Genomic DNA, 26,443 nt, shown 5'->3' with positions numbered 1-26,443 from the left:
AAAGAGTAAGTTACTAAAATATTTAAGCTATTAATAATTTGAATATATATAAACACTATTTATAAAAGGATTCTTTTTTTGGAACTGAACTTTTATATGATTCGAAAATACCCTCTAAAACTTACGTTTAACAAAAAAAAAAAAAAATTGAGAATAATTCAGTAAAAATATATTTCAAATTTCACTTAAATTGCCTATAAAATAAAATACTTTCCTACTAATCTATGTTTTCAAAACAAACTAATTCAAAATTTATAATAAAAAAAAGAAATTATGACACTAAAAAAAAACAAAAAATTCTCATCGACTGCGAGTGATGAGGCTATTATATATATTCAAATTATATTTTACCTTATATATTTTATATTTAACATAATTTAGTAAAAAAAAAAAAGGTAATTACTCTTTATTTTCTTAATTCGAACTAGATTGGATGGAAAGCTCATTTTCAAGTATTTTATTATGTTTTTTTTTTTTTTTTTTCAAAACTATATGCATCTTGTTCCCTACTCTCTTTTATCAACCAAGCAATAAATTCACTTTAAAAAAAGAAAAGAAAAAAGAAGAAGACACTGTTCAAAAACAATACAAGAAGTTACCTGGCTTAAACCCTATACGGCTAAAACCTCCCAGTCTCCCACCATCATGTCATTTCCAGTAATCGTGAGCTGAGACCAATCGTGATCAATAAGCCCACAACTCAACTCAACTGTTATAGAAGAGAAGATGGGATTGGGAGAGGCAAAGAGAGTGGTAACTAACAAGAAATTGAAGGGGTTGGGGGAGATGGCTTTCGCCGTCGGCGGTGGCCCCGTCAACTGGTTCCCCGGCCACATGGCCGCCGCCACACGCGCCATCAGAGACCGCCTCAAACTCGCAGACCTCGTCGTCGAAGTCCGCGACGCTCGCATTCCTTTCTCCTCCGCCAGCCACCACCTCCAACCCCAGCTCTCCTCCAAACGACGCGTCGTTGCTCTCAACAAGAAAGACTTGGCCAACCCTAACATCATGCCCAAATGGATTCGCTACTTCGATTCCTGCTCCACCAACCAGGATTGCGTCGCCATTAATGCCCATAGCAAGACCTCTGTTAACAAGGTTAGTTCACTGTTACTTATTACTCAATACTGACTAGGTAACGAGCACGGACACCTTCCAAACGTGTCCGACACGCCGGGATACTCCGCATGCGTGTCCTCTTCTTCGTTTTGTGTGTTTTGGGTTAAAATTCAATTGGCAAATATAGTCTCCCTCAATTTGTAAAAATATGGTCATTTTATGATTTTTATCAATATCTCTCTTAGCAAATTATGCAATTTATTCAAAATATTCTGTGTCATTTAATATATCTTATTGTTTGATGAGTATTAGTTTTAAAAAAAAAAATGTTTAAACTGCTTAAGAAGGACTGGATTGACTCATTTTGACAAATTGAGGTACTAAACTAAATTGACAATTTTTAAATGTTAAGGACTAATTTGACAATTGAAGTAAATGTCAAGAGACTAAATTGAAATATTAAATGTATCTATATTAATTAATTAATTATTTGTTGTATCAATTGTGTCCTAAATTTTTAAGAATTATGCTGTTGTATGTGTTAATGTCAGTGTCCTTGACTCATTATTTATGCTTCTCAGATAGTGATAGTAACTTGTCCTCTCTCTTGTCTTATCATGGTTCATGTACCGAAAGCTTCTTGAGCTTGTGGAGTTCAAGCTAAGGGAAGTGATTTCAAGGGAACCTACACTACTTGTTTTGGTGGTTGGTGTTCCTAATGTTGGCAAGTCGGCTTTAATTAATTCAATCCATCAAATTGCATCGTCTCGATTTCCTGGTAAGTTGTTACTATGTTTTTGCTAGATTATGGTTGGATGTCATTGTCTTGAAATGGGACTGTGGTGAAGGTTATTAAATTGTTTTAACAGTAACAGCTTCGGTTTTCTTTCATAGTGCAGGAGAAGATGAAGCGAGCTACAGTCGGCCCATTGCCCGGAGTTACTCAAGATATTGCTGGATACAAGGTCAACTGATTCTGTGTTTTATGGTTTATGTACCTTTGAAAGTAATAAGAGACTGAAATTTTAGCTTCATGTGTTTTTCATACTTGTTAAACATTCAATAATTAAGACTAGATGTTTGGGATTGGACCCTGATATTGATAATGTTGGTAGGAAGATGTAGGTTTGGTTGTGAATTGTTTGATTGACCATTATCGCTTTATATTTAGATGATGTTCTTGCTTTTATGTGCATTAGACTGTTTGCAAGGAAGTTATTTCTGACTCATGTTATATTATTTGACCACAGGTAAAGTGCAGGGGTTATACTATGAGTCTATGACTTGGATCATATTTTTGCCCCATTCGATTGGTTGTCACCCCCCCCCCCCCCCCCCCCCCCAAACACACACACACACACACAAATCCCATCCTCTGATTTGCTAGCTTTCTACTATTTTATTCATTTATTGTTTTACTTCTGATTTTCTTTTAAGCTGGTATGTTTTGGTAGGTTTATATGTATAGTGGAATAAACTATTAGGCTTAGGTCTCTGGTTTAATTATCAAAAGTTTGTAATAACTAAATCAGTTGCATATGCCTTACTTTTTTTTTGAGAAACCACCCCTGGAACATATGCCTTACTTAAAGACATGTTTTGAAAATCAGGTCAAATCATCAAGCATTTGGCTTAAATCTCACTGTTTCTTCTATATGCTGCTACCATTTTCCTTCCATTTATATCTTTTGCTGAATATTTCTGTATGAACATTTTTGAAACCCCCACCCAACACACACACAAAGACACAAAAACCCCATCCTTTGATTTGCTAGCTTGCTTACTATTTTTTTCGTTTTATTGTTTTACTGTTGATTTTCTTTTTAAGCTGGTATCTTTCAGACTTTCAACAGGTTAATATTTATAGTGGAATAAACTATTAGGCTTAGGTCTTTGGTTTAATTATCAAAAGTTTGTAACAACTAAATCAGTTGCATACGCCTTATTTAAAGAAATGTTTTGAACATCAGGCCAAATCATCAAGCATTTGGCTTAAATTTTAATGTTTTCTTCTATCTACTGCTACCTTTCTCCTTCTATTGTATATCTTTTGCTGAATACTTTTGTTTAAACATTTTTGTATGTTTAGTTGTTGACATTGAATTTTTTAACTGCAGATTGCACATCAGCCTAGCATATATGTCCTAGACACTCCAGGAGTATTGGTTCCAAGTATCCCCGACATAGAGACAGGACTGAAGCTAGCTCTTACAGGTATCATCCTCTTGCAAATAATTTCTCTTAAGTTTCTTATGAGATCTCTGGATCGGATTAAGTAATTTTGGGTGAGGCCTAAAGTTTTATGCCTGAAGTTGTGTTGGTTTAATCCTTCTTTTGACCTCCAACCAACACAGGTTGCCCAAATTGCTGCTTGTAAAATTTTCAACCTTGGTGTCTTGAATTTTATCCTTATTTTTTCTTTTACTATTGCTCTTTTTTTTGGGGGGGTTTTGTGTGCGCGGGGGAGGGTGGGGGAAGGAGGAGGGGGGGTGTGGGGCTGGTATTGGTTCAGGTCAACATAAAATTACTATTGCCACATTGTATTGCTTGTTCTATCAAATAAAGCTTACCAATTTCTTAAATTCACATGAAGGGTCTGTGAAAGATTCAGTGGTAGGTGAGGAGCGTATTGCACAATACTTGCTAGCGGTTTTAAATACTCGGGGGACCCCCCTTCATTGGAAGCACTTGAACAACAGGAGACTGGAAGGGATTCGGTATGATTCTAAGGAAAAACATGAGTATAACCTTAAAGATCTTCGGCCAAAAAGGAGGAAGCTGCCAAATGACTCTGATGTATTTTACGTTGAGGTAATATAGGATGGTTCTCATTTACTCAATTTATGTAGGATGGCCTAAGTATTTTAAAACTTTTTGTCATTGGGACAACATAGATCCGAATGAACTTCATGATAAGTCTTGTCGTAGGATTATTACATGGGTATTGATATCATCTTCATTCTCCTGAATTGATGGCAAATGATCAGCATGAGAAACTAGTTTTGGGACAGTTAGTTTTCTTGTCACGAACGAATTAAGTTTTGATAACATATTTTCTGGTCATGAATGATTTACAAAGAGCTTTTAGTTTTGATAAAATGTTTTACTTGCTGGTTATGGACATTCATGTAGAACATCATGAAGTTATTCTAATGTGCTTAGTGTATGAAGGGGTTTTTCATGCCCAGGCAAGATAATGTAAATCTAGAAATGTTGGTAAATGCTAGACAGTGTAAATGAACTATCATTTTAAATATGGCATGCTTAATTTGAAACAGATGATCAGCAATTCAGAGAAAAATTATCTTTATTTATTTATTTAGTTTTAGTTGATGGCTTTTTAAGAAGGATGAGAAGCTTTTTTTATTTTCGGTGACTGTAATGTTCTTTTGTTAATACTTAAAAAAAAAAAGAAGAATTGTTGAAAGAGTGAATGACAATAATTTATGGTAGGGATAAATGAGCAAACAACAAAAGCTTGTTCTAGGGTGGTTGAGATGATGTCAAGGTAAGCAAAAGGTAGTATATTGGTATTTGATTTAGAAGTAGATAAGAGAAAACTTACAAGGAACCCTATAGACTATACATAAATTGAGGAAGAGTAAATTCACATGTTTTGCAATATCATTGAGAAAGATTGTGTTGCTCAAGGTCGATATTTTGATTTTAATGAGAAGATTTGAAAAAGAATAAATGAGATTAGTGGTAAGAGATAGGAGAACAAACATTTGTCACTACATGGAATCAAAAGCTGCCAAGCTTTTCCAAATATATATATACACACACACACACACACACACTCTAGCTCTTTTTCAGGTTACTTTTTATGCCATTTGTAGTTCTTATTGTTGTAGCTTAGATTGGTTCTCCATATAACCTGTGAATATTTTGTTTTATTTTGTCATTTCTGATTTTTTTGTTCTTTATGTTTTCCCTTTCAGGATCTTGTCACAGAAGTCCAATGTGCTTTGTATTTAACTCTGTTAGAATTCACCGGTAATGTAGAAGATGAGAGTGACTTGGAGGGTCTTATAGAGCAGCAGTTTGTAGCACTGCAGAAGGCATTTAAGATACCTCATAAGGCCTCAGAAGCTCGTTTGATGGTATCAAAAAAGCTTCTTACTTTATTTAGGGCAGGTAAACTTGGTCCATTCATCCTTGATGATGTCCCCGATGCAAATACTGTGTCTTGACTTGTTAGTCACTTTTTTTTTTTGGGTGTAACATTACAATTGTATATGCAGGTCTTTTATTTTTCCTCCTCTTTTCCCTCCTACTTTGTTGTGTTAATGTCTCAAATTTACTCAAGTTGTATTACAAAGCTAACAGATGCTTGCATGTGTTGGTGAGTTCTTGTCACATTTTTAATGAAAAATCTGCATTCCAAATGCTAATGATGCTCCATTTTGGACACACTAGATGATAGCAATCTTTTTATTTTTATTTTTTATGGGATTATAGCTATCTTTGTGTCCAAAATTAGTAGTTATGACTCAAAAAAACTAATTACAAATTGCTGCTTAGATTGATAAGCGTTTTTTTTTATTCCAGGTAAAAAATAAAATAAAAAAACAAAAACAAAATGGCTGGCTCTTAAAATTCCATTACATAGTCTGTCTGGTTGGGTGTAAAAGGGAGAGGATGGAAAATGAGAGACTTCCCTTGATTGGTGTGGTGGAAAATGAGAGACTTCCCTTTTTTTTTTTTATTACAATCTTTTCTTTCATCTTTTGAGTAAAAAGAGTATAATAGTAGGGTTTTATTTCAACATGGTCACTAATTATTCTAGTGAGTAGCAAGCAGTTGATTCAACAAAAAATTCAAAGCTGAATCTAATTTAGAAAATGATTAAAATTCATGAGAGGAGACCAAAGTTCATTGGTCCTTTGCTTGTATGATGTAGAGCAAAGTTGATCAATATGAGATATTATTTTTAAAAAATTGAAGGCATTACTCAACAAGACTGTTTGGAAATGGTTGTTGCGTTTGAGGATTGAATTTTTTTTGGGTTTTTGGGTGTGTTTGATTTGTGGAGCTCTGGGTTTGAATTACGATGAAGTTAGCTTCCCTAGGATTTCGTTTTTTGGGCAAGATGACAGGGACCTCATCAAGGTGGTTTTTTTTTTTTTTTTTTGGCCAAGGACCTTTGCATTGTTCGAAATTGAGTAACACATTTCTACCCAAAAAAAAAAATTTGTGTAACATTTGCCTTAGAAAAAAGTTGGATTGATTGCATAATTTCTATTATTACTAAATACATTTTTTATTAAAAAAAATTGTGTAACATTTGCATCAGTTTGTGCAAAAATTCATGTTTATTTTAGTATAAAAACCTTTTTCTTTTTTTTTTTTAATTTCACACTCATTTTTCAAAAACACTTACATCATATTATCTATTATACTATACATTTTATTTTATTTAAATAATCACTATTCATTCTTTATTTATTATTATTTTCACAAAGAAATGGAGAAAAAAAAGAGAGGAATTTGATGAGACAAAAGGTGAGAGAAAAAAAAATTAAAAATAATGATATACAAATCTACAGTGTGTATATTTACAAGTTTACTGTAGTAATTTTGCAAATTTACACATCTGTAATTTGACTGATATGAGTAATTTTAGGGTTTAAATGTGTAAATTAAACATATTTTTCTATTATATACATCTTCATGATACAAATGCCCTAGTATAAATGTCATCATAAAGTATATTTTGGTTAATAGCAATGGTAGTTTGGAAGAGTTTATTTTCATAAGTTTGTATTGTATTTATAAAATACATTAGGCAAAAGCCGCAAAAGTATACTTCAAAATATTGTAAATAAGCTAAATAAACTTCTTAAATTAAAGCTGTAAATAAACCTGATAAACTTCTCAGGTTAAAGCTATAAGCCTATAAATAAGCTTGATAAATTTCTTAATTTCTCTTAAAATAAATAAATAATTTGAAAATGTAAAGTTATTAAATCTTAAACATTTATCTCATATTTGTTCTTTAACATGCACAATAAAATCCCACAACAAGCTAAGATGTTAGATTACCGTAAGTCAAAATAAAAAGAAATAAAATAATAATAAAAAATTACAGCTCAAAATAAGAGTGTTGTGAAAATGTTTTACTCCTAATTCCTAAACTTTCTAATCTCAAAAAACTAGATATAGTTTGTGTCAATGTAAGTTCTTCAACAAACAAAAAAGAAACATACTATAGACTAGGCAGAAAAAGAAGCAGCAACAAGACACTCTGTTGGACAATATGGGTCTCAAAAATCCCATTTAGAGCATTGATGATTGAACTGGGACCTTATCATAAAAAAGGCTTTTAACTCGCAAGACAAGGGAAAAAAGACTTATGCTTATCCTAAAGTAGAAAATGGGCGACAAAGACCCAAGACTTGCTAATTTTGATTAACTCGTTACTAATTCAAAACTCGTACTTCCGACCGCCACCCCTTTTCAATGTCGACTCCGATTCTAAGAGCAAATTACTATTCTTATGTCTTTGGCTTTCAACTAATTTTGTGTTTGATGGAGAATGGATTATCTCATATGTTGTGCCAATAATAGCTGTCTTCTATGAAATTTTAAATTAAGAGAAATATAAAGCTTAAATCTTAAATTCAATAAGTCTATGTTTTCGATAAATGTTTGACATGTAAAGAATCCATGAGCAGAAATTACACTTTTTTACTCTAAACTATATCTCATTTTACATTTTATCCCATGAACTATTAAAATGCATGATTGACCTCCTAAAGTTATAATTCTATAACACTTAACTCTCTGCCGTCTATTTTGGTGTTAAGTCTAATGGATTGAAGTATTAAATAACCTATTTACCCTCTATCATTTGTTTTGGAGTGAGAGGTGAATTGGTTTTTTAATATTAAATTTCATTAGACTTACACCAAAACAGACAGCATGGGGTGTAGTGTTACAAAATTATAACCTAGGAAGTCAATTGTTCATTTCGATAATTTAAGAGACGAAGTGTAAAATATGATATAATTTTATGGTAGAAAAGTGTAATCCCCCTAAGTAGAATGAATAAAATTAAAGTTTAAGTTTCAAAAGAGATGGGAAAATTAAGGTATAAACTTGATGAAATATTTACGTATCTCTACAAAAGTTCACTTCAACATTATAACATTATTATTCTCATACCACCTACCATTACTATAGTTGCTAATCGTTGCCACAACCAACACCATAACAATGCTACTGCTACAATTTTCATAGCCACCCATTGCCATCACCATTACAGTTATACATTATCATCACCACTACCGTCCACCTTCGTCACCACCACCACCATCATCACTAAATCATTACCCCAATAATACAATAGTTCTTTTACTTCTATAATATCTAATATCTTAATTATTAAAAATATAAATTTATACTGGAAGAACTAAAATTCCTAACAATTTAAATCATGCCATTTTCAAATTCCATTAATACCATATATGTTGTATGGAAAATTTTATGCTACAAATAATCTCTTGAAATAGAAATAGGTTATAGGGGTAAAGTACTACATTCCACTAACAAAAATTTACTATTTTTTGTGCAATTTAACATTTGTTGTGCTTCTTTGAAAAAAAACACTAAAAAAGAAGGGGAAAAGCTAACGGATTCTCTAAAAGTAATGGTTAATGAAATATTTTTGAAACTTTTTTATTAGAAAAGAGAAAAGCAACTAAATTTTTTTATAGTTTTTTTTTTTTTTTTCTCATAAAAGTGATATTAAAACTTTCTTAAAATAATTTATTAACAAATGTTTTAAGAGCGTCCATTAACTAAACCAAAAAAGAAACACTAGAAAAGAGATCATAAACCATGCTTCATTAAATGGAGGTTTACTTTAAGCCTAACCTTATGAGCTTCAAAGGAGTTGAATACGGGATTGTAAACAAGTAGGTTTAAGTATTAAAAGTTCAAACTTGTTAGTTTAATTTTATTTCAAACACGCTCATCACCAAATTAGATTATAAGTTCAAGTTTAGTTCATTTACTTATTGAGCAAGTTCGAGCTTATTCACAAATTAATTGATTATTTTATTTCCTACATTAAGTAAAATTCCAACTAAAATCTTTTACCCCTTCACAAATCTATAAATTTTTTCTACAAATAGGTTGTTTATGCTATAAATAAACTACAAATAATGATTTAACATCATGTGAACCAATTTAGAACGTTATGCAATCCAATTTTAAGTCTATATAAATATATTTTTGGACAAGTATACATATAAATATATAGTTAATTCAAGCCCTTGCCCTTATCTTCACTGGCTTGGCTTGTCCACGAATTCATAATTATGTTTGAGCTTAACTCGTTTTATAATTGAGCCTAAAGTTGACTTGAACTTAAACAAATGAACATTAACAAGTTTTTCTCAAGTCCAACTCAAATTGTTTATAAATAACTTGGTTCATTTTCTAATTCTACTTAAGTGTGCTTTTAACAACACTATTATAGGTAGTATTTATTACACACACTTGTTGCATACACTTTTACGGATGAGAAAGTTGCACAAAAATAGTGATTTGAGTCACAATTTCCAAGCTCAAAATTGTAATTTAAAAAAAAAAAAAATTATTTAGAGATACTTGCATAAAACAAGTATTTCCCTAAAAATAATAAAACTTAAGTATTCATTAAAATTCCCAATTAAATTCAATCACAATTGTATTGAATTTAATTGTCTTCGGAAAATTAAATACTATTTATGCATGTTTCATTTAATTAAGAAACCTAATATATCGCATCTAAACTATTCTGCCTAAATTTTACCCCCACTAACAAATATGACTGCAGACAGCAAACCTGCCAATGCGGCGTCGTTTAATGCCCTAAATATGTTGGGTAGGAAAAGCCCAAAAACACCCTTAACCACAATGCCATATGCTTTCATCACATTTAGCCCACCACTATATATCCAGGCATCCTACCATCATAAACATCCATGTAAAATCGTGAATTTATAAACCTTAGAATCTTGATCTCATAACCAGTTACCCAAATATATGTATGCCACAACTGGGTCATTCCAAAATAACAAACCACACAAATGAACAAACAAATCACAAAAGACAACCATTTACAAATAAAATAAAATAAATATCATGAAAGAAAACCAATCACAGTCCAGATATACATTACCATGTACATAAATCGTGAACCAAACAAAACTGAATCACAAAATGTTATTCATCTGAAAAATAAAACTAAGGCTATGAATTGTTCACAATAAAAAACCTGCATATGAGATAAGAACACAATGTGTATCATGGCCCAGCACCGTCGCTCAATTTTCTTACTAGGTTATAATGGCATCACCACTACCAGGACCAAAACTAAAACAATCGTGCCATATATGAAGGGGAATATATTGTTTATCATTGAATCGTACAATAGCTACATACAACAAAGTAACAAGATGACCTACTCATTTGCACGCCTAGACTAAAGGAACATGAATTCTCATTTAACCCCAAAGGAAACCCCCAACCCTCCCCAACAACTTCCAAAAACATTTTTTTTCCTCTCCTTTTCCCTGTTTTCTTCCTTTATTTCCTCCAGCCAAATGTAAAAAGGGCAAAATAAATGGCCAACCCACCCTAGAATAATTGAGATAATTAAACACTTGTTCGATAGCTGAAGCAATATCTTCATTGATGAGGGTCTGCCGAGCTCACAACAGAAAACACCTTTCAGAACATTCTATCATCTCAAAAATGTAAATCCTGACCAATTTAGTCACAATCATGTTAGCACAGTGATAATACTTCACAAAAACCTGCAGGATCTGCTTGAGTTTTGCAGAATCTCAAAAGACAAATCTATACGGTGGGGGTACTTTGCATGCAGTCATGTGATCAAGCAACTGTCAATGAAAAATTAAAAATGTGCAAATCACAGACTGCCAAGTGGCAAGGAAATGCTTGTGACCTTGTTTGTGCTTAAGCTGCAAGGCCAGTGAAGAAGTCAACAAATGCCCACACATTCCATATCCCACTTCATGACCAAAACAAAAGGCAGTACAAGCTAAAAGATTCCCAGATATGAATGGATGCATCAACACATGGCCAGGAAACATCAAGAAATTAATGTTTTATTCCAGTACTCCAAGAAATTCTTCAACAATCAATGTTAAGCTAAACTTTTAAAGCCCCAAATGTCTAACTAGAACCTCATTCAATGCAAAACCTACAGATATATAGAACAGACTTCCTATTTCAATTTCTAACATAGGAATCAGAAAATGCTGGACCCCACCCCTGCCTAAACAAGCAAAATGATTATAAGCCAACATAGAAATTTTCTTTTGACAAAAATTTCCCCTTCTCATCTGTTACAAACAAGACAACAATTTCAAGGTAGAAAACATTCTCTAGACTTCCACAGCCATGGATAGAACTAAAATTTCTCTTGCCTCACAATAGCTAACAAACAGCAACCCTCATGGTGTAAAAAAGTTAGGTTCCTTTCCAAGCCCAACATGAGGGCCAGCTCCACAGGATAATTCTAAAATTACCTGACACATGGGTGAGGGCATTTGCTATGTTCTTGGAGGAACGGTCTCATCTAAAGTGAATAAGTCAAAAAGGCTAATCAGCCTATAAAAGGAGAAACTGCAATTGTATTAACTGTTGCTTTAGCAGTACAGAAGATGCAAGACACATTGCAAAGAGCAAAAGGGAATAACTGGATAAGTCAAAAGTTAATAACAAATCATGCTCATAGAGATTGACAAGAGCATCAGTCCCTGGTACTTTGTTCAATTAGAAATTTGTTGTCAAGAAAAGCACAGTCCAGATAACAAGAAATATGCAGATAGGTTATAGCTCATACAAAACAAGTGATACATACATAAAAGAATCTATGTACCAGCTATTAGTGTAGCTGTTATCATCATCCAATAATAAGAACATCAAAGTAATTTCCTCTTTTTTCCTTGGGAGGGAGGGGGGAGATGTTTCTTTCACACAAAAACACAAACTTTAGAAGTATGAAAAAGAACTCTCAGTTGGTAATTAGTTCTAGCTCAAATCACTTAAGAATGGGGTGGAGGGTGACAACTTGTGTTCAGACTTCAGAATCCATTGTGTGAATTTGTTAATTATCAATTAAAAATAGAGCCAGTTAACCTAAAAAAGACAAATGAGAAAACAAACTACTTTCCAAAAAAACATTTTTACTTTATTGAACATAGAAGGTGGAGTATTATAGAAGACACACAACATATTCCACCTTTCTTAATCTCATGGCACAAAAATTATTCAATAGCTTACATGTCTACAGCCACAAATATACACAGCCTAACCCTAGAGAAAGATTATCTCACACTATTAACATCAACAAAAGACAAGTAGCTTGAACACTACTGTTCAATTCAATATGTAACCAATTTACCATAACAAACCATAAACTCTTATTTCAGAGCTTGCAAGGAGAATAGTTGTAAATTGACGTTATCATTAAGATTTGTTGTCAGAATTTTCAATTTATTTAGTTAGAAGAATAATTTGGGGATCATCTAAACATGTAAACCAAATAACCAATTTCTAAGAAAAAGAAAGCATAATCTGTTAAAAATCGTGACCATCTAAGGAGTTGTGTTACAAACTTTGTTTGCTATATACATGTATATTGAGTACCAACAAATTTGTTAAGAAGCCCATATTATGCAAGGCATTGCCAAGTAAAGAGCATAAATATGATAGCAAAAGCAACCAAGGCATCTACAATTATTGTTTAATAGGTGTGCATGAAAACTGGAAAATATCAACACAAATGGATTCTAGACTATTACACATGAATCAGAACAAGTGAGATCACAAGTGCCCCTTATGAAGTGAACTGATTGTATGCACTACCAGACATATATATAACATGCAAAATGAAAATTTAAAACTTGCCAATGTATGATGGACCTTTATACTCTTCTAGGGCCTAACTTGCAAATGTTTTATGACTAAAATATGCAATAATAACTTCATTGAAGTCATCGTTTTGAGCACTTTCTGAAATCAGTGCCAATCAAATGATGGACATAATCAAATTATGGCCAAAATATTGAATTACAAAGTACTTACCTTATAACCTGCCTCCTTTGGAAACACTAAGAGGTGCCAACCAATTGAGCTATAGGACTATTGGATACTATTTAGAAATATTAAATCCACACCGAGTCCATAAACATGTATAACACCTTTAGGTATCCATGGATGGGAATAAAGCTGTTTACGTGCAATATGCACACACAATCACTTGCAAGACTCTATTCCTAATTCCAAAGTAGGAGATGTGCATTTAAAATTATCCGTATTGCCTTTTGTAACCACATGATGAATTTAAAAGAGTTTATGCCGTAAAATTCTTTTTATATTCTTTTTTTATCATTCTGAAAATACATTCCATAACTTGTTAACTTACGTGGGTAAATGTCACCTCTTCCTAATCAAAGTAAACCTTACTTCTAGAACACTTAGGAGCTGATATCTGGGGGGAAATCGTACAAACCAATTGTTTTGCTAATGGAAAAGATTTGGCTCCAACCACCAATAGAAAGATGCCATGTGGCTTGCTATATGCATTGCACATGACTCACTTGGTTAGTTGAGTTAAGTGAGTCATGCAGTGCACATGACAAGTATAAATGGCATCTTCCTATTGGTGGTTGGAGCCAAACTCTGTCCTCTGCTAATGCTCTTCTTAACATTGTTCATTAATTTCTGCTCACCAGAAAACAATGCTTCAATCAAACTATTCACAGGCTTGACTGACATTTCATCCATACCATAAACCATACCATCATAATGACTTCAACTAAAAACAAAAAATGCCACTAATTTTATAATTTTGTAACTTAATAAATCAAGTCAAACCCCTCAAAAATTTCAAACCCTGCACAATTGGTCAATTTAACAGCTAATGGAGGAAATATGCAGACTGCCAAAATCTAATATCTTTAATAGCCACACAATTCTGAATTCTTTTACCTGCCACATAAGAACTGAAAGAAGACATCAAAAGACATTGCGTACGCTTAGAAGCATAATGAATATAAGAACAAAGTCATAAGCAAGGTACTTCTTCCACCTACCCCAAAATACCTTAAATAATAAGGCATATTTACCTTCTTTACAGTATGGAAAAGGGCGTGCAAGAGACAGCTTCAGCACCATAGCATTAGGATAGCCAAAAAATCCTCAAAATAAAAATGGTCATTATGATCAAAACTAAAAACAAGTTAGGAAAAGCAATCAACAAAAGTTAGCAACCCAAAAAGGTCGAATGAGATGTAACATAAAACGTCAGTAACATAATATTGGAAAAAAGTTCAGATAACTGATAGAAAGAAAACATTAGGAGACAGACATTCTGTAAAAGGTAACAAGCAAGCAACAAAAGAATTTTAAGTCCTACAAGAGCACCCAGAGATTCATAATAATAATCATATAAGTGGCTTCTCCAATACAAGACTCTACAAGCTGAACTACTCCAAGTCTCTGCAAATGTCATAACAGCACAGCAAGGTTAAAGATGTGAGTCCCAACTTCCAACAAAATCATGGCAAGAGGAAAGAAATCAGGTTGACACATCTCCATGAAACATCAGCCTGTCAAAATTTTACATAATAACAATGAAGAAGAGTTAAGAACAGCAAAAATAAGATAAGAAACTAATTTTACAGTGAGGGGCATACACTAAATCTTAATTATACAAAATAATTTATTACAGGTAGAAAATTATTGTTTAGAAAAGATATAAATCTTTTGCTCAGAACAAGGTGTGGGAACTGTAAGTGAAATTATAGACACAAGATTAACTCCATCACTGCATGCTAATGCTTTGAGGATGAAAAAAGTAATGGGGAAAAAAAGGAAAACCTTTATTAAAGCAGCACCTAAAACATAGGCTTTCCTCTCCAAATGTTGGCATGTCAATGAATATCAAACCAGGATGTTGAATAATATCATAATAATTTATTTGGATTGCTGTCTCACCTGTTCTCTAAAAAACCCGTCATATATAAAAACGACCAAGAGACATATAATGTATCCAAGTATAACAGGGTACACGGATACATCATCTTTAAAATCATTATGCTATAGCTTTTTACATTCTTGCATCCTCTATTCCTCTTTCTAAAATGCTGCACACTCATAACACGGTAGAAGAAGGTTGCTCTAGAACAACAAAATTATAATCTAACAGAAGGGCAATTTACCATAGAAACACACAACTTTAAATAAAAACGTTTTTTTTTTCCCAATTACATGTGACTTAAAATCTTAACTAAGATCCTTGAATTTCTAACAATGCCAACAAGAGATCTATGAGATGCTATCATTTTGATTTAGCTTTCACAGGTGAAAAAGATATTCACTTGCCACAACATATAGTTATGTGCCCTTCATACCTAGCTCCATTTTGACTAAACTGGATGCTGCAAAGACCACTTGTTAATCTTATAAAAAAAAGGGGGGGGCAAAGACCACTTGTTAATCAAAATAAAAATCAATTAAGTAGTAGAAATTTAAACCATCATATTCACAAAATTAAAGGATAAAATAGTTAGTGACCAAATCAGGTTCAAGCTTCATCAGATGGGCAGAGCAGCTATCAAGTCAATGAGCTTTAGAAAAAAACCAAAATGTAAATGTAAACAGGACCAAATTGAAGCAAAAGGATGTGAAAGGCATACCTATCAACTTGTTGGTAACAAAAGAACCCAAATTATTTCATCTCTGACATGAACTTCTCATACTCTGCATCTGCACCATAGTTTGTCTTCTCTGCAGAAGAACCAGGAGGGGGAACCTGTGGATTTGTGGCCCAGGGAACATTTCCAATGCCCTGTGATTGATCAGCAGTTGAGCCAGGAACAGATGCAGGAGGCGGAGGTGGCGGTGGAACTGCACTGTAATAAGATGGATAGCCATATGAAGATGTGGGATATGTAGGTTGTGGCGCTGCAGCCATAGAGTTCCCATACATATTGGTTGGTATAGATTGAGCAGAAGTACTGTTTTCAGTTTGCACTCCAAGAGGGTAACTTTGTTGTGCTTCACTTGAAGTTGGAGGCTGAGAAGGGGCACCAGGGGGAACTGGCTGCACAGGTGGAGGATACTGTACACCATAAGGTGGCATAGGTTGACCCTGGACAGGAGGATACATGGTTGAACCAGGGGGAGGAGGAGCATAAGGAGAATAGTGAGGAGGAACAGGAGGTCCCCATGGAACTGGAGTGCCCCCGTAACTTGGAGGTGGCGCATTCCCAAGAGGGCCACCTGCTGCAAATTGTTGAGATGGATAGGCACCGAGGGGCTGGCTTGAAACAGGATATGTGGGCATTGCCGAGGCTGGTGGGCCGGGAGGCACAACAGGCTGAGGAGGCCTACCGGCAACTCTCACCGCAATAGTCCGCCCCTCTAGCCGATAACCATTCATGCTTGCAATGGCATTATTGGCCATTTGAATATCTCCATACTTCACAAAACCATACCCTTTGCTCAGTCCAGTAACCCTGTCCTTGATAACCTTAGCCATCACAATATCACCAAAAGGTGAAAACAAACTGATCAAACCATCATCGTCAAGAGTAGGTGGCAAGTACCCAATATACAAGTTTGTATCATCAATTTCCTTCGTGGGTTTGACCACAGTTGCCCCTAATCCAGCATGTGATGTACTAACAGCATTCCTAGTATTATTAGCCCAAGGAGGATTGCTTTCTGAATTACTAGTTCCAGAACCAAGTGCCAACATAGTGCTTTGTTTGGTTGATGACTCAGGAACTGAACCTCCTAACTCTGCCAAAAAGTTCTGATACTCATCATCCATCTTCTTTCCAGTAGTCCCTTTCACTGGACAATCAATAGTTGGATGCCCACCATCACCACATATCTTACACAACACATCACTCTTAAAAGTCGAAGTACGCGAAGGGCACGCATACTGCCGATGCCCCGGTTCACCACACAACCTACAATACTCTTCATCCCTTATTGTCCCGTTCAATGCCGCCAGCTCCCTAAGCTGCTGCCTCTTATGCTCATTCAACACCTCATCCACCGGCTGCAACAGCTTCTCCACCATCCCCGCTGCAGCATCAAGTGCATCCTGCGTATCCGCCTCAACCAACACATGCAAATCCTCATTTTCAGAAGGATCAGGCTTCAAATCCCTCTTCTGCTGCAACCTACCCTCCTTCACTGACCCTTTACCCCGGATCACAATCTTAGCACCCGTCTCCCTCTCCATCCTCTTCTGGGTATTCCCTCTTGGCCCGATAATAAGCCCGATAAAATTATAACCCGGGTACTCCTTCATCGGTATATAAAGCTTCTTCTGAAGCTTGGGTGGCCTATAATCCGCAGGCGGCTTAAAAGCCGGGTTACGTTTAATAATCTGGGAAATAATCTCAGTCCTCTCTCGGTTCAATCTCTCTCGAGCACGATACTCCCTAGTGTTAATCCTAATTCCCATATTATCATAAATCGGTTCCGGTGAAGGAGATCGAGCCCCTTCAGGTCTATCATCTAAAGGCAAACCAGACGATAACATTCGACTAATCTCTAAAAGCCTACTATTCAAAGCTTGAATTTCAGGATCAAATTCAATACCTCCAGTGAGTTCTTTCATGAAATCAGGGAGCTGAATCGGCAACGAAGTCGGCAGGGGCTTGGGCTCATCGTCGGCCCATCGCGACTTCCTCTTCCGCGGCCCACTGCCCGATTCGCCACTGCCGTTGCCATTCTGGTTGCTGCTATCGACGCCGTAGACAACGATGCTGTTATTGTTGTTAGAATCGGGCTGCGGATCCCATCGGCTGCGGCGGCGACTACGTCGGCTGGTGGTTTCCTCTTCGCCGCCGGAACAATCCTTGTCGGTGGTGCCGGTGCCGCTGTGGGTGTTGTTGGTCAAGCCGCCGTTTTCGGAAAGCAAGGGTTTGTTGGTGGGAAAAGAGGAATTATTATTGTCGTCGAGGGTATTTTGGGGAAAATCGTTGCAAGGGTTTTGATCTGGGATTAGGGTTTCGGAGTGAGGAGGTGGTGGTTGTGGTTGGTTTTGGTGGTAGTAAGAGGATTCTAGGGTTTCCGGTGGAGGAGGAAGAGGAGGGTCTAGGGTTTCGATTTGCGCTTCGTTGATGTTTGCTGCTGCTGCTTCCATGATTTTTCACTGTTTGTTTGTGTATCTGAGAAATGTGAATCTCTCAGAGATTTATGAGGCAGAGGAAAAAAGCTAGAGGCTAGAGCTTTATTTGGTGTAGGAGACTTGGCGACATACGTGCCCCAAGTGAAAGTTTAAATACAATTCCCTTCAATGGGCTAGAGTCGTAGGCCCAAGCCCTGACATTATTAATTTGGGCTGGCCTTGTGGGGGCCCGAAAGGAAGTGACTGTTGAGATTAGAGAAGACTTTTTAGAGTTTGGAAGAAATGGGGCATCAAGACCTGTCCAATTCCTTCTGATTTCTGACCTTTAGAGTTTGCTTATAAATTATAATTGTTGTCCATGCATCTCGTAATTCATAGGATGGTTGTGGACTTGTGGTTGTGGTAGATGTGAGCTTGTTTAGTTGACAATTGTTGGTTTCCTAGTAGATTATTTGTCTTTTGTTGTTGTACAAGGAATACTAGATCAAATGTGATCAATATGAAGGTTTTTTTTTTTTGGCTAAATAAGAACTTTATTGCTCAACCTGAACAAAGGGAGAAACAAAAGAACAGGGCCAAATTCCATCTCTATCCAAAACCGGCAAAATCGAAGAAGGCAGATAAGAGATGGAAACCGGCCCAGTCCAATTTACAAGAGTTGCCCATTGGGCCAAAAGATGGGCAGATACATTGCCCTCTACAAACAAAAGAAAATTTTACATTGTTAAAGTACTTTACAAAATACAAAATATCATCACATAAAGATTTAATGCTCCAATTGGGATCAACATCTGCATTACGTGCTCAATAACATTCCAAGCATCACCCTCTATAATGATATTCTCATAACCTTCACTAGCAGCAAGCATCATGGCACTCCAAGCTGCTTTAGCTTCCCCCACCAATGGACTACTGGAAAGAAACTAGTCAGACTAAGCTTTCAAGGTATTACCCATATAATCTCTACTAACCACTACTATTGTGGTTTTTTTCTTCCCTACATGCAGCATCAAAGTTCATTTTAATCCAATTGGAAGGAGGCGACAACCAAGATACATCAAATATATACATATATTATACGAGTAATAGATCTAATGACACTTCAATACCACTTATTAGTTTGGTGGTATTGTCTAGTTTTCCTTTAAGTAGAACCCAAGTTCGAATCCCTCACCCCCACTTATATAGAGCACTCCATGAAACCTACAATCCTCTCTTTTGTGAACTCAACTACAAAAGTGTGGCCAAACAAGGTCCACCTTATTGACCAATAACTAGTTTTCAATGAGCCAACATTATTGGTGGCCCAAGCTTGGCCCCCAATAAACCATGCCCCATAGTTGGATGTATGGCTCCTCAAGCCCAAGGCCAATAATGCTTCACATGACCTACTCTCTTTCAATTGAGCCAAGGGCAGGCTAAACCAAGCATCACCAACCTACTTTGCTAAGAGCAATGCTAGGGATACAAAAAAGTCCACAACTTTTGCCACAATTTACCAAGTGGCAAGTTGTAAGTGGTGGAGATTTGGACCTACCATTTTACCTCCATCATTCACATCTCGTCACATGGCGAGTTGTGACAAAAGTTATAAACTTTTTTTGTGTCCCTAGCATTTTCCCTTTGCTAATGAACCATAGCTATACTAGCCTAAACACTTAATCTCAAACCCTAACCCACTATTGAAGATCCTTCTAGGAAGGAACTATATAACACGTCTACGTGACAAGCAAAGCTGACCTAGCACCATCACATGTTCTAATCAACTATGTCAATCAATCGCTCATCCATAGCTACTAAATAGGGTAATTGAAACTTAGGTGACATGGACAATACTTATGATTATACATAAGGTCTTTAAGTTGATCCCTAATCTTTAGGGGTAGGGCACTAACATATACTCAAATTTGTAATATGGCTAATGCCACTTGCTCAAAATACCAATTTGAAGTTAGCTTCTAACTAAACCAAAAGGTTAGAAGTCCTTCACAATCATTTTACCTTGTTGACACCCCATTTTGCAACCTGCATTTAACCTGACATAGAGAGTAAAAGAGTAATTTCACCTTAGAAATATGCATCTTTATTTTAGTCACTAGATCATTATCTCATTTCACCAAAATGATCTTGATGTTGTAACGATCAAATCGACAAATTATAAGCTCTAATTGGACTATCAGATTGAAAGTTATCATCAAATCAAGTTTTAATGGCCGAGATGTACTATCACAAATTGAGTCCGACTACATGTAATTATGAATAATTGATTTCAATTTGTTATAAGTATAATCAATTTGAGAACGATGATGTGTCATAATTTGATTGATTAGGACTATATTTTACAGTGGGGTTGCATACACTTAATTAACTAGATAGTTAAACATTAATTATTCAATGAGTAATTTGTGCAATTATCTTTTAATTATGGTAAATTTGGAACCAATTAAGTCTAAAATAGAAGTGATTGGAGCTATCTAATGTTAATTGGGAGCTAATTTGAGACATATTAATGTTAATTGTGCTGAAATCATTTTCTAACAAATGAACTTACATACCATTTCATCTATATCTCTCAGAATATTTTGAATCTGTGAATGTGGTTAATTTTTCCAAAAATTAGACATCTGGGGCTTCAATTTGAGTATAAGAACGAGACAATTCCAATCAAAATTGAGTCAGATATGACTATTCGAAGTTGGCTCTACAGGCTGTTACAACAGCTATAGGAAAACCGAATTTTGGCTTACTCCTAACTCCCACCAATCTTTCCATTTAATGCACTAGACTTCCCCCAAGGCTAAAATGAGGTCTAGGTTCATGATTCTTTGTCAACCCTCATTAAATGGCTTTCCATTCATATTTTCTCTACCACTACTATATAAACCTCTTCTCTCCTTCATTCCAAGACACAACACAAAAACCCCCTCTCTTCTCTTCTCTTGAGTTCTAGTGAAGTTGAGTAGTATTGTCATATCTTGGTCTTCCTAAGACTCAAGGTATTGAGTGAGACTCATTCTTCCTCTCCTAACTCTTTTTTTCCTCCACCATATAAATCTTGCATGAAGGTATAATCTATTTCCCTAACTATTTTTTGTGTTACCATGATGAGAATTTAAGATTAAAACATGATAGTAACTATTTAAATTCTCTTGAATATGTTTGAATATTCTTAAATGTTCTTATATGTTTTTCATATGTTCTTGGTTGTTCATCACATGTTCATGTATAACACTAGTTTCAATCTTAAATCCATATCAAAAACATGAAAAAGATGTTTGTTTAATAATTCTTTTTAATTCTTGAATCTAGGATATCACCATCCACACACATTCACTATAATTTATTTTTCAATCCAAATGAAATGCTTAATAAATTGAATTAGGGTTTATCACATGCACACACTTTAAATTCAACATGCAAATTATTGATAACATATTGGATGATGTGATATGAATGTTGGCCACCATAGTCTAGAAAACCGGCTTCACCGGGCAAGGTAGGTGCCTAATACCTTCCCACCTTGTAACATAGCCTCCGAGCTTAGATCAAGGGTTAGTAGATCAAATGTTTATCTATGTAATTTTCGATTTTTAGATTGTAACTAGGAAACAAAACCATGTATTTTATCTTAGATTATATTTAGGACCAAAACTATGTAATTTTCCTATGATCAATGTAAATTCAATTATAAATTAATAAAATGAGAAATTTTTCAATTTTGGTTTTCTTATTTATTCCAATAATTAAATAAGTGGCGACTCCATTGTAAAACTTTTAATCTAAAAGGAAAAATATAATTAGTCGAACCTCTATTTTGAGAGGCAATAACAGGACTCCACCCATTCACGTGGGTTTGGCCCGACATCCTAAAAAAGGGGGGCCGGGGGCCCGATCTCTTACAACACGACTCCACCCATTCATATGGATTTGGCCCAACACCATAAAAATGGGGCCAGGGGCCAGGGGCCAGGTCTCTCACATACCTTGAATACATTGATAAACAAACTTAGCATAGCATTTTGTGTGCCCTATCAGGATATGGCCATTGCTATTAACCCTTAACCTTGAGCATAGCATAAGGATGAGGTGTAGTTAAAGGGAGCATGAATGTACTTGATAGGAGTATGCATGTGTTGGGTTGAGGGGTTTTTCAATCCAACCCACCATGGTCGGGTTGTAAAAACTCAATCTAACTGAAACCATCATAGGTTTCCAACCCAACCCAAACTATGTGGATCGGGTTAGACCCATGGTATGAGCATTTTTTTTTTAATATTTTTAAAAGACAAGTATTAGAACAACAAATTTATAAGATCACCAACACTAATAATAGATTTACTAATCAAACCTGAGCAAAGTACCAAATTTTTACAAACTATTTGATTAATGCATCAAACCAACACAAAATAAAAGTAAATATATAATCTTATAAATTTGTTGGTAGTTCACCAAATCAAAAGAGTAAATAATAAAACCATATGATATATATTTTAAATATATATTAAATATAGGTAGGCTGGGTTGGGTTTGGTGGATTTTTGAATTTGTTGATTCGCACCCAACCCAACCCACTATAAAAAAAAATGGCAACCCAACCCAATCCACCAACTCCTAAAAGTTAGTTTGGATTGGATCGGTTTTGGCATATCAATGGGTTGACTGCACACCTCTAGTACTTGACGACAATGTGTTAATTAGCAACTACGCCTACACTATTGATGGACTACTACTGAGAATATTACATTAACAGTTTACATGCCTAATCAATACCTAAGTGATAATGGCTTAATTTTGCATATTTATAAAATTATTAGAAAGTATTATTGTACTTATTTTGTGTTAATTCAAGCATTTTACGTTCTTTGATTTGGTTAAATGCTAAGAATTCATCAATTTTATGCCACACTTGAATTTGTTAAAGTCATGGATTTTGAAGAATTATCACAATCCTTAAGAAATGATTTTAGGCTATCTTTGTTTATTATGAGCCTTTATTATTATTTTTTTCTTGGTACATTACCACATTAAATGCATTGCAGCTACCTTTCTGGATGCATTTATGTGGAGAAGACCTCTGAACAGTACTACCTTGGTTACCACAACTCACAGAAAACTAAATGGGGTGTTTGATGGGACAGATACTCAAGTAAGGGCTCGGATGATCAATAGATGTATGGTGAAGATGGTCCAAAGTGGGATATATAAGGGTGAAAGACCCTTCATGGAAGGGGATCAGAAAAATAGAAAGAAAACATTGTAGCAATCAAAATTGTCCTTATATTCAACTATGATTGATATATATATATATATATATATATATATATATATATATAATTGTGACTTCCTTGGATTGAAAGTCTATTGATATTAGTACCTCTTATTCGTGCTTGATTGTCATTTAATTTAATACTAACCGTTGTTCGACTCATTAGAGTTTAGTTATTTGACCCACTCTTTACAAATTTATTGTATTGGGTTCATTGGGTCGAGATCCCATACATTTTGGGTTTGGGCCACTAATCGGGACCCTACAATGAGCACAATTGATTTTTTAAGTTTTAAATGTGCGCTATCTGTCTCTCAAATTTAAATCCATTAATCTGTCAAAGAAAAGTATGTTAATTTCTTTGACAGAAAGCTTATATACAATATATTAAAAGGAGGTATGACTTTCATTATTTCAACATGGGCTCCTGCTCAACATTTTTAGCATGGGCCACTTGCTGATAAGGCTTGTTTAAAGTTTAGACCCGTTAAAATTTAAAACTAATTATTTTATGGGTTCATGTACATTTTTCTTTTTCTTATATTTCTCTTTTGAATTGTCATATATTTTTTGAATTGTTTCAATAATTTATTCTTTAATTATATATTTTTTTTGGCATTCTGGAAGTTTTAATATCTAAATTTGTGTAGTCATACACACACACACATATATATTATCTATAATTTGTAGGCTCTAAATCTTCTGATTCATTTCAATAGTTATAGTTATGAATTATTCTTTTGAATATAACCTATCTTTTTCTTATATTTATCTATTGTTTAGTTATATATATTTTATTTTGTTTCAATAATTTTTAAGCAGTGAATTATCTGACTCTTTAATATTTTTTGGTCTTTTAGAAGTTTTAATATCTGAATTTTTGAGTTATTTTTTTGCTGTATCTGAAACTGTCTGAAATTGTTTTTGTAAGCCATTGCATGTTCAAGGAATGATTTTTTCATCAAGTTGTAACACAAATTGAAGTCATATAATAACAAATTATACAATAGTGTAGTTTCTTAATTAATTTAAGATTTTATAAAATTATTTTAGCGTACCTTACAAATAGGTAGGTTTTAGCATGAGTTAACAACTAGTTATTAATATTAATGTAGCGATAATAATAATATTAAATTTATATCAAAATATATATATATATATATATTTATATATTAAATTAAAATAATAAAATTGATTAAAAAAATTAAAATACTAAATGAAATGAAATAATCAGGTAATAAAACATTGCGATTTGTGATGTGATGTTTAGCATATTCCCCTTTTTATTATTATTCGGCTATTCCTACGGAGTACGAGAAAGGGAAAAGGAATCTTTGTTCCTTATTTTTTGTGGATAATATCTATTAATCAGAATCAGATGACACCAAAATCGCCGGTGGCTTTCCCTCGTTAAGAATTAGAAATCTTTTGTTTTACCAAAACCAAATCGGATCAAATTTACTGAAATATGGTACTACTCTATCTATCTATCTATCTATATGGTTTGTTTGCTAAAATATAGTATAAAAAGTGTAGTGTGTAATATTATTGAATTGAATTGATTTTATGGGTTAGGCAAGCGTAAGCGGTGATGATAAGAAAGAAAGTGAATTGAAGCTGAAGCTGAAACTGTATTCACACTGGAGGAGCAGTTGTTCGTTCCGCGTTCTTATTGCTCTCAACTTGAAAGGTACTTTCTTTCTTATTTCTCTTTATTTATTTATTTATTAATTCTTCAGTCTATCTTAATTTTTGATGATGATGATGATGATGATGATTAGGGCTGGAATATGAGTACAAAGCAGTTAACTTGGAGAAGGGAGAGCAATTCAGCCCCGGTGAGAATAGAATTAGTATCAGATGACCTTTACTTTACTTTACTTTCTACTATTGTTTTTATTAATAATAATAGTAATAATAATAATTATGTATGTATGTATGTATGTATGCATGCATGGTGTAACTAAAAAGAGTTTACAAAGCTCAATCCTATTGGTTATGTTCGTATCTATCTATTTTTTTTTTTTTCCTCATTCTACTTTCCCTATTATTATAATTATTTATTATCATCAATTCTTCATACAGTTTTTAACTAACTAACTAACTAACTAACTAACTAACTTACACAGTATTTAGAAGAAAAGTACCCCCACCACCATCCATTGTTGCCTCAGGATCTTCACAAAAAAGCCATCAATTTCCAGGTATCAACTGCATCTCATACTGCCTATAAACTTAATTACACTCATCTCATTTTTAACCATCTTTTTTCCATTTCTTTCCTTTCTTTTTTGGATTTTACACTTTTCTTAATCATAACTATAATCTACAATTAATTGATGCTCACACCATAAAAAGCTTGAAACAGTTCTTTTTCTTTTTTTTCTTTTGTTGATAAATAACGAAAGTTTATTAATCAAAATACCCATGTACATCAATCTCTTAAATTACAATGATCAAGCATATCTAAAATTAGAACATGGAAAAGAATAAAAAACACAACTGCAATCCAGTAAAGAGTGTAGAAAGAAATATTTTAACTCAAGAATAGACCATTCTATTCCCTCAAAGCATCTTGTGCTCTGTTATCTCCAAATACACCATAAGACACAATGTGGCACAGCCCTCCACAAATCCATCTTTCAATGTTTACCAAAAAGGACCTTGCAAAGCTGAAAATAGGTCAGTAACACTTTGCGGCATAACCCATAGAAGACCAAACAGAGCCCATACCATAGTCAATGGGACAATGAAGAAGAAGATGATTCACTGATTCCCCACTTCTTTCACACATATAGCACCAATCCAAAACTGTAACTCCCTTATTCCATAGAATATCAAGTGTCAGAATCTTCCTAAGGTGGCAGTCCACGAGAAGAAAGCAACCCTGGGAGGGATCTTTGAGTGCCACACAAGTTTTCCAAGGAAAAAGAGTATCAGGTGTT

At 34.4% G+C, this 26,443-nt stretch overlaps 3 protein-coding genes across 3 annotated transcripts in view; 2 read left to right on the top strand and 1 right to left on the bottom strand.

The window, feature by feature from the left end:
- The first annotated feature begins 554 nt into the window (after positions 1-554).
- Positions 555-5,453, top strand: LOC115951355 (short integuments 2, mitochondrial-like). The gene is made up of 6 exons (XM_031068569.1): positions 555-1,098; positions 1,696-1,837; positions 1,954-2,024; positions 3,177-3,273; positions 3,653-3,870; positions 5,001-5,453. Exons 1-6 carry the CDS (start codon positions 727-729, stop codon positions 5,250-5,252), a joined length of 1,152 nt encoding a protein of 383 aa, XP_030924429.1. The 5' UTR covers positions 555-726; the 3' UTR covers positions 5,253-5,453.
- Positions 5,454-10,260: 4,807 nt separating this feature from the next.
- Positions 10,261-18,346, bottom strand: LOC115953501 (splicing factor-like protein 1). Its single transcript, XM_031071187.1, has 2 exons — positions 15,780-18,346; positions 10,261-14,690 (listed from the first exon to the last, which is right to left on the bottom strand). The coding sequence occupies exon 1, from the start codon at positions 18,245-18,247 to the stop codon at positions 15,812-15,814; it is 2,436 nt and encodes an 811-aa protein (XP_030927047.1). The 5' UTR covers positions 18,248-18,346; the 3' UTR covers positions 10,261-14,690; positions 15,780-15,811.
- Positions 18,347-24,797: 6,451 nt separating this feature from the next.
- The window catches only part of LOC115954326 (glutathione S-transferase zeta class-like), a 35,607-nt gene continuing 33,961 nt past the window's right edge, over positions 24,798-26,443 (top strand). Inside the window, exons 1-3 of the mRNA XM_031072254.1 lie at positions 24,798-24,969; positions 25,074-25,188; positions 25,280-25,336. Coding sequence (XP_030928114.1) covers positions 24,967-24,969; positions 25,074-25,188; positions 25,280-25,336 — 175 coding nt within the window. The 5' untranslated portion in view covers positions 24,798-24,966. The remainder of the gene's footprint in view (positions 24,970-25,073; positions 25,189-25,279; positions 25,337-26,443) is intronic.

This window comes from Quercus lobata, chromosome 7 (genome assembly GCF_001633185.2).
Source record: "Quercus lobata isolate SW786 chromosome 7, ValleyOak3.0 Primary Assembly, whole genome shotgun sequence".
NCBI classification, from domain to species: Eukaryota; Viridiplantae; Streptophyta; class Magnoliopsida; order Fagales; family Fagaceae; genus Quercus; species Quercus lobata.
This window is presented reverse-complemented; position numbering and strand designations above follow the sequence as displayed.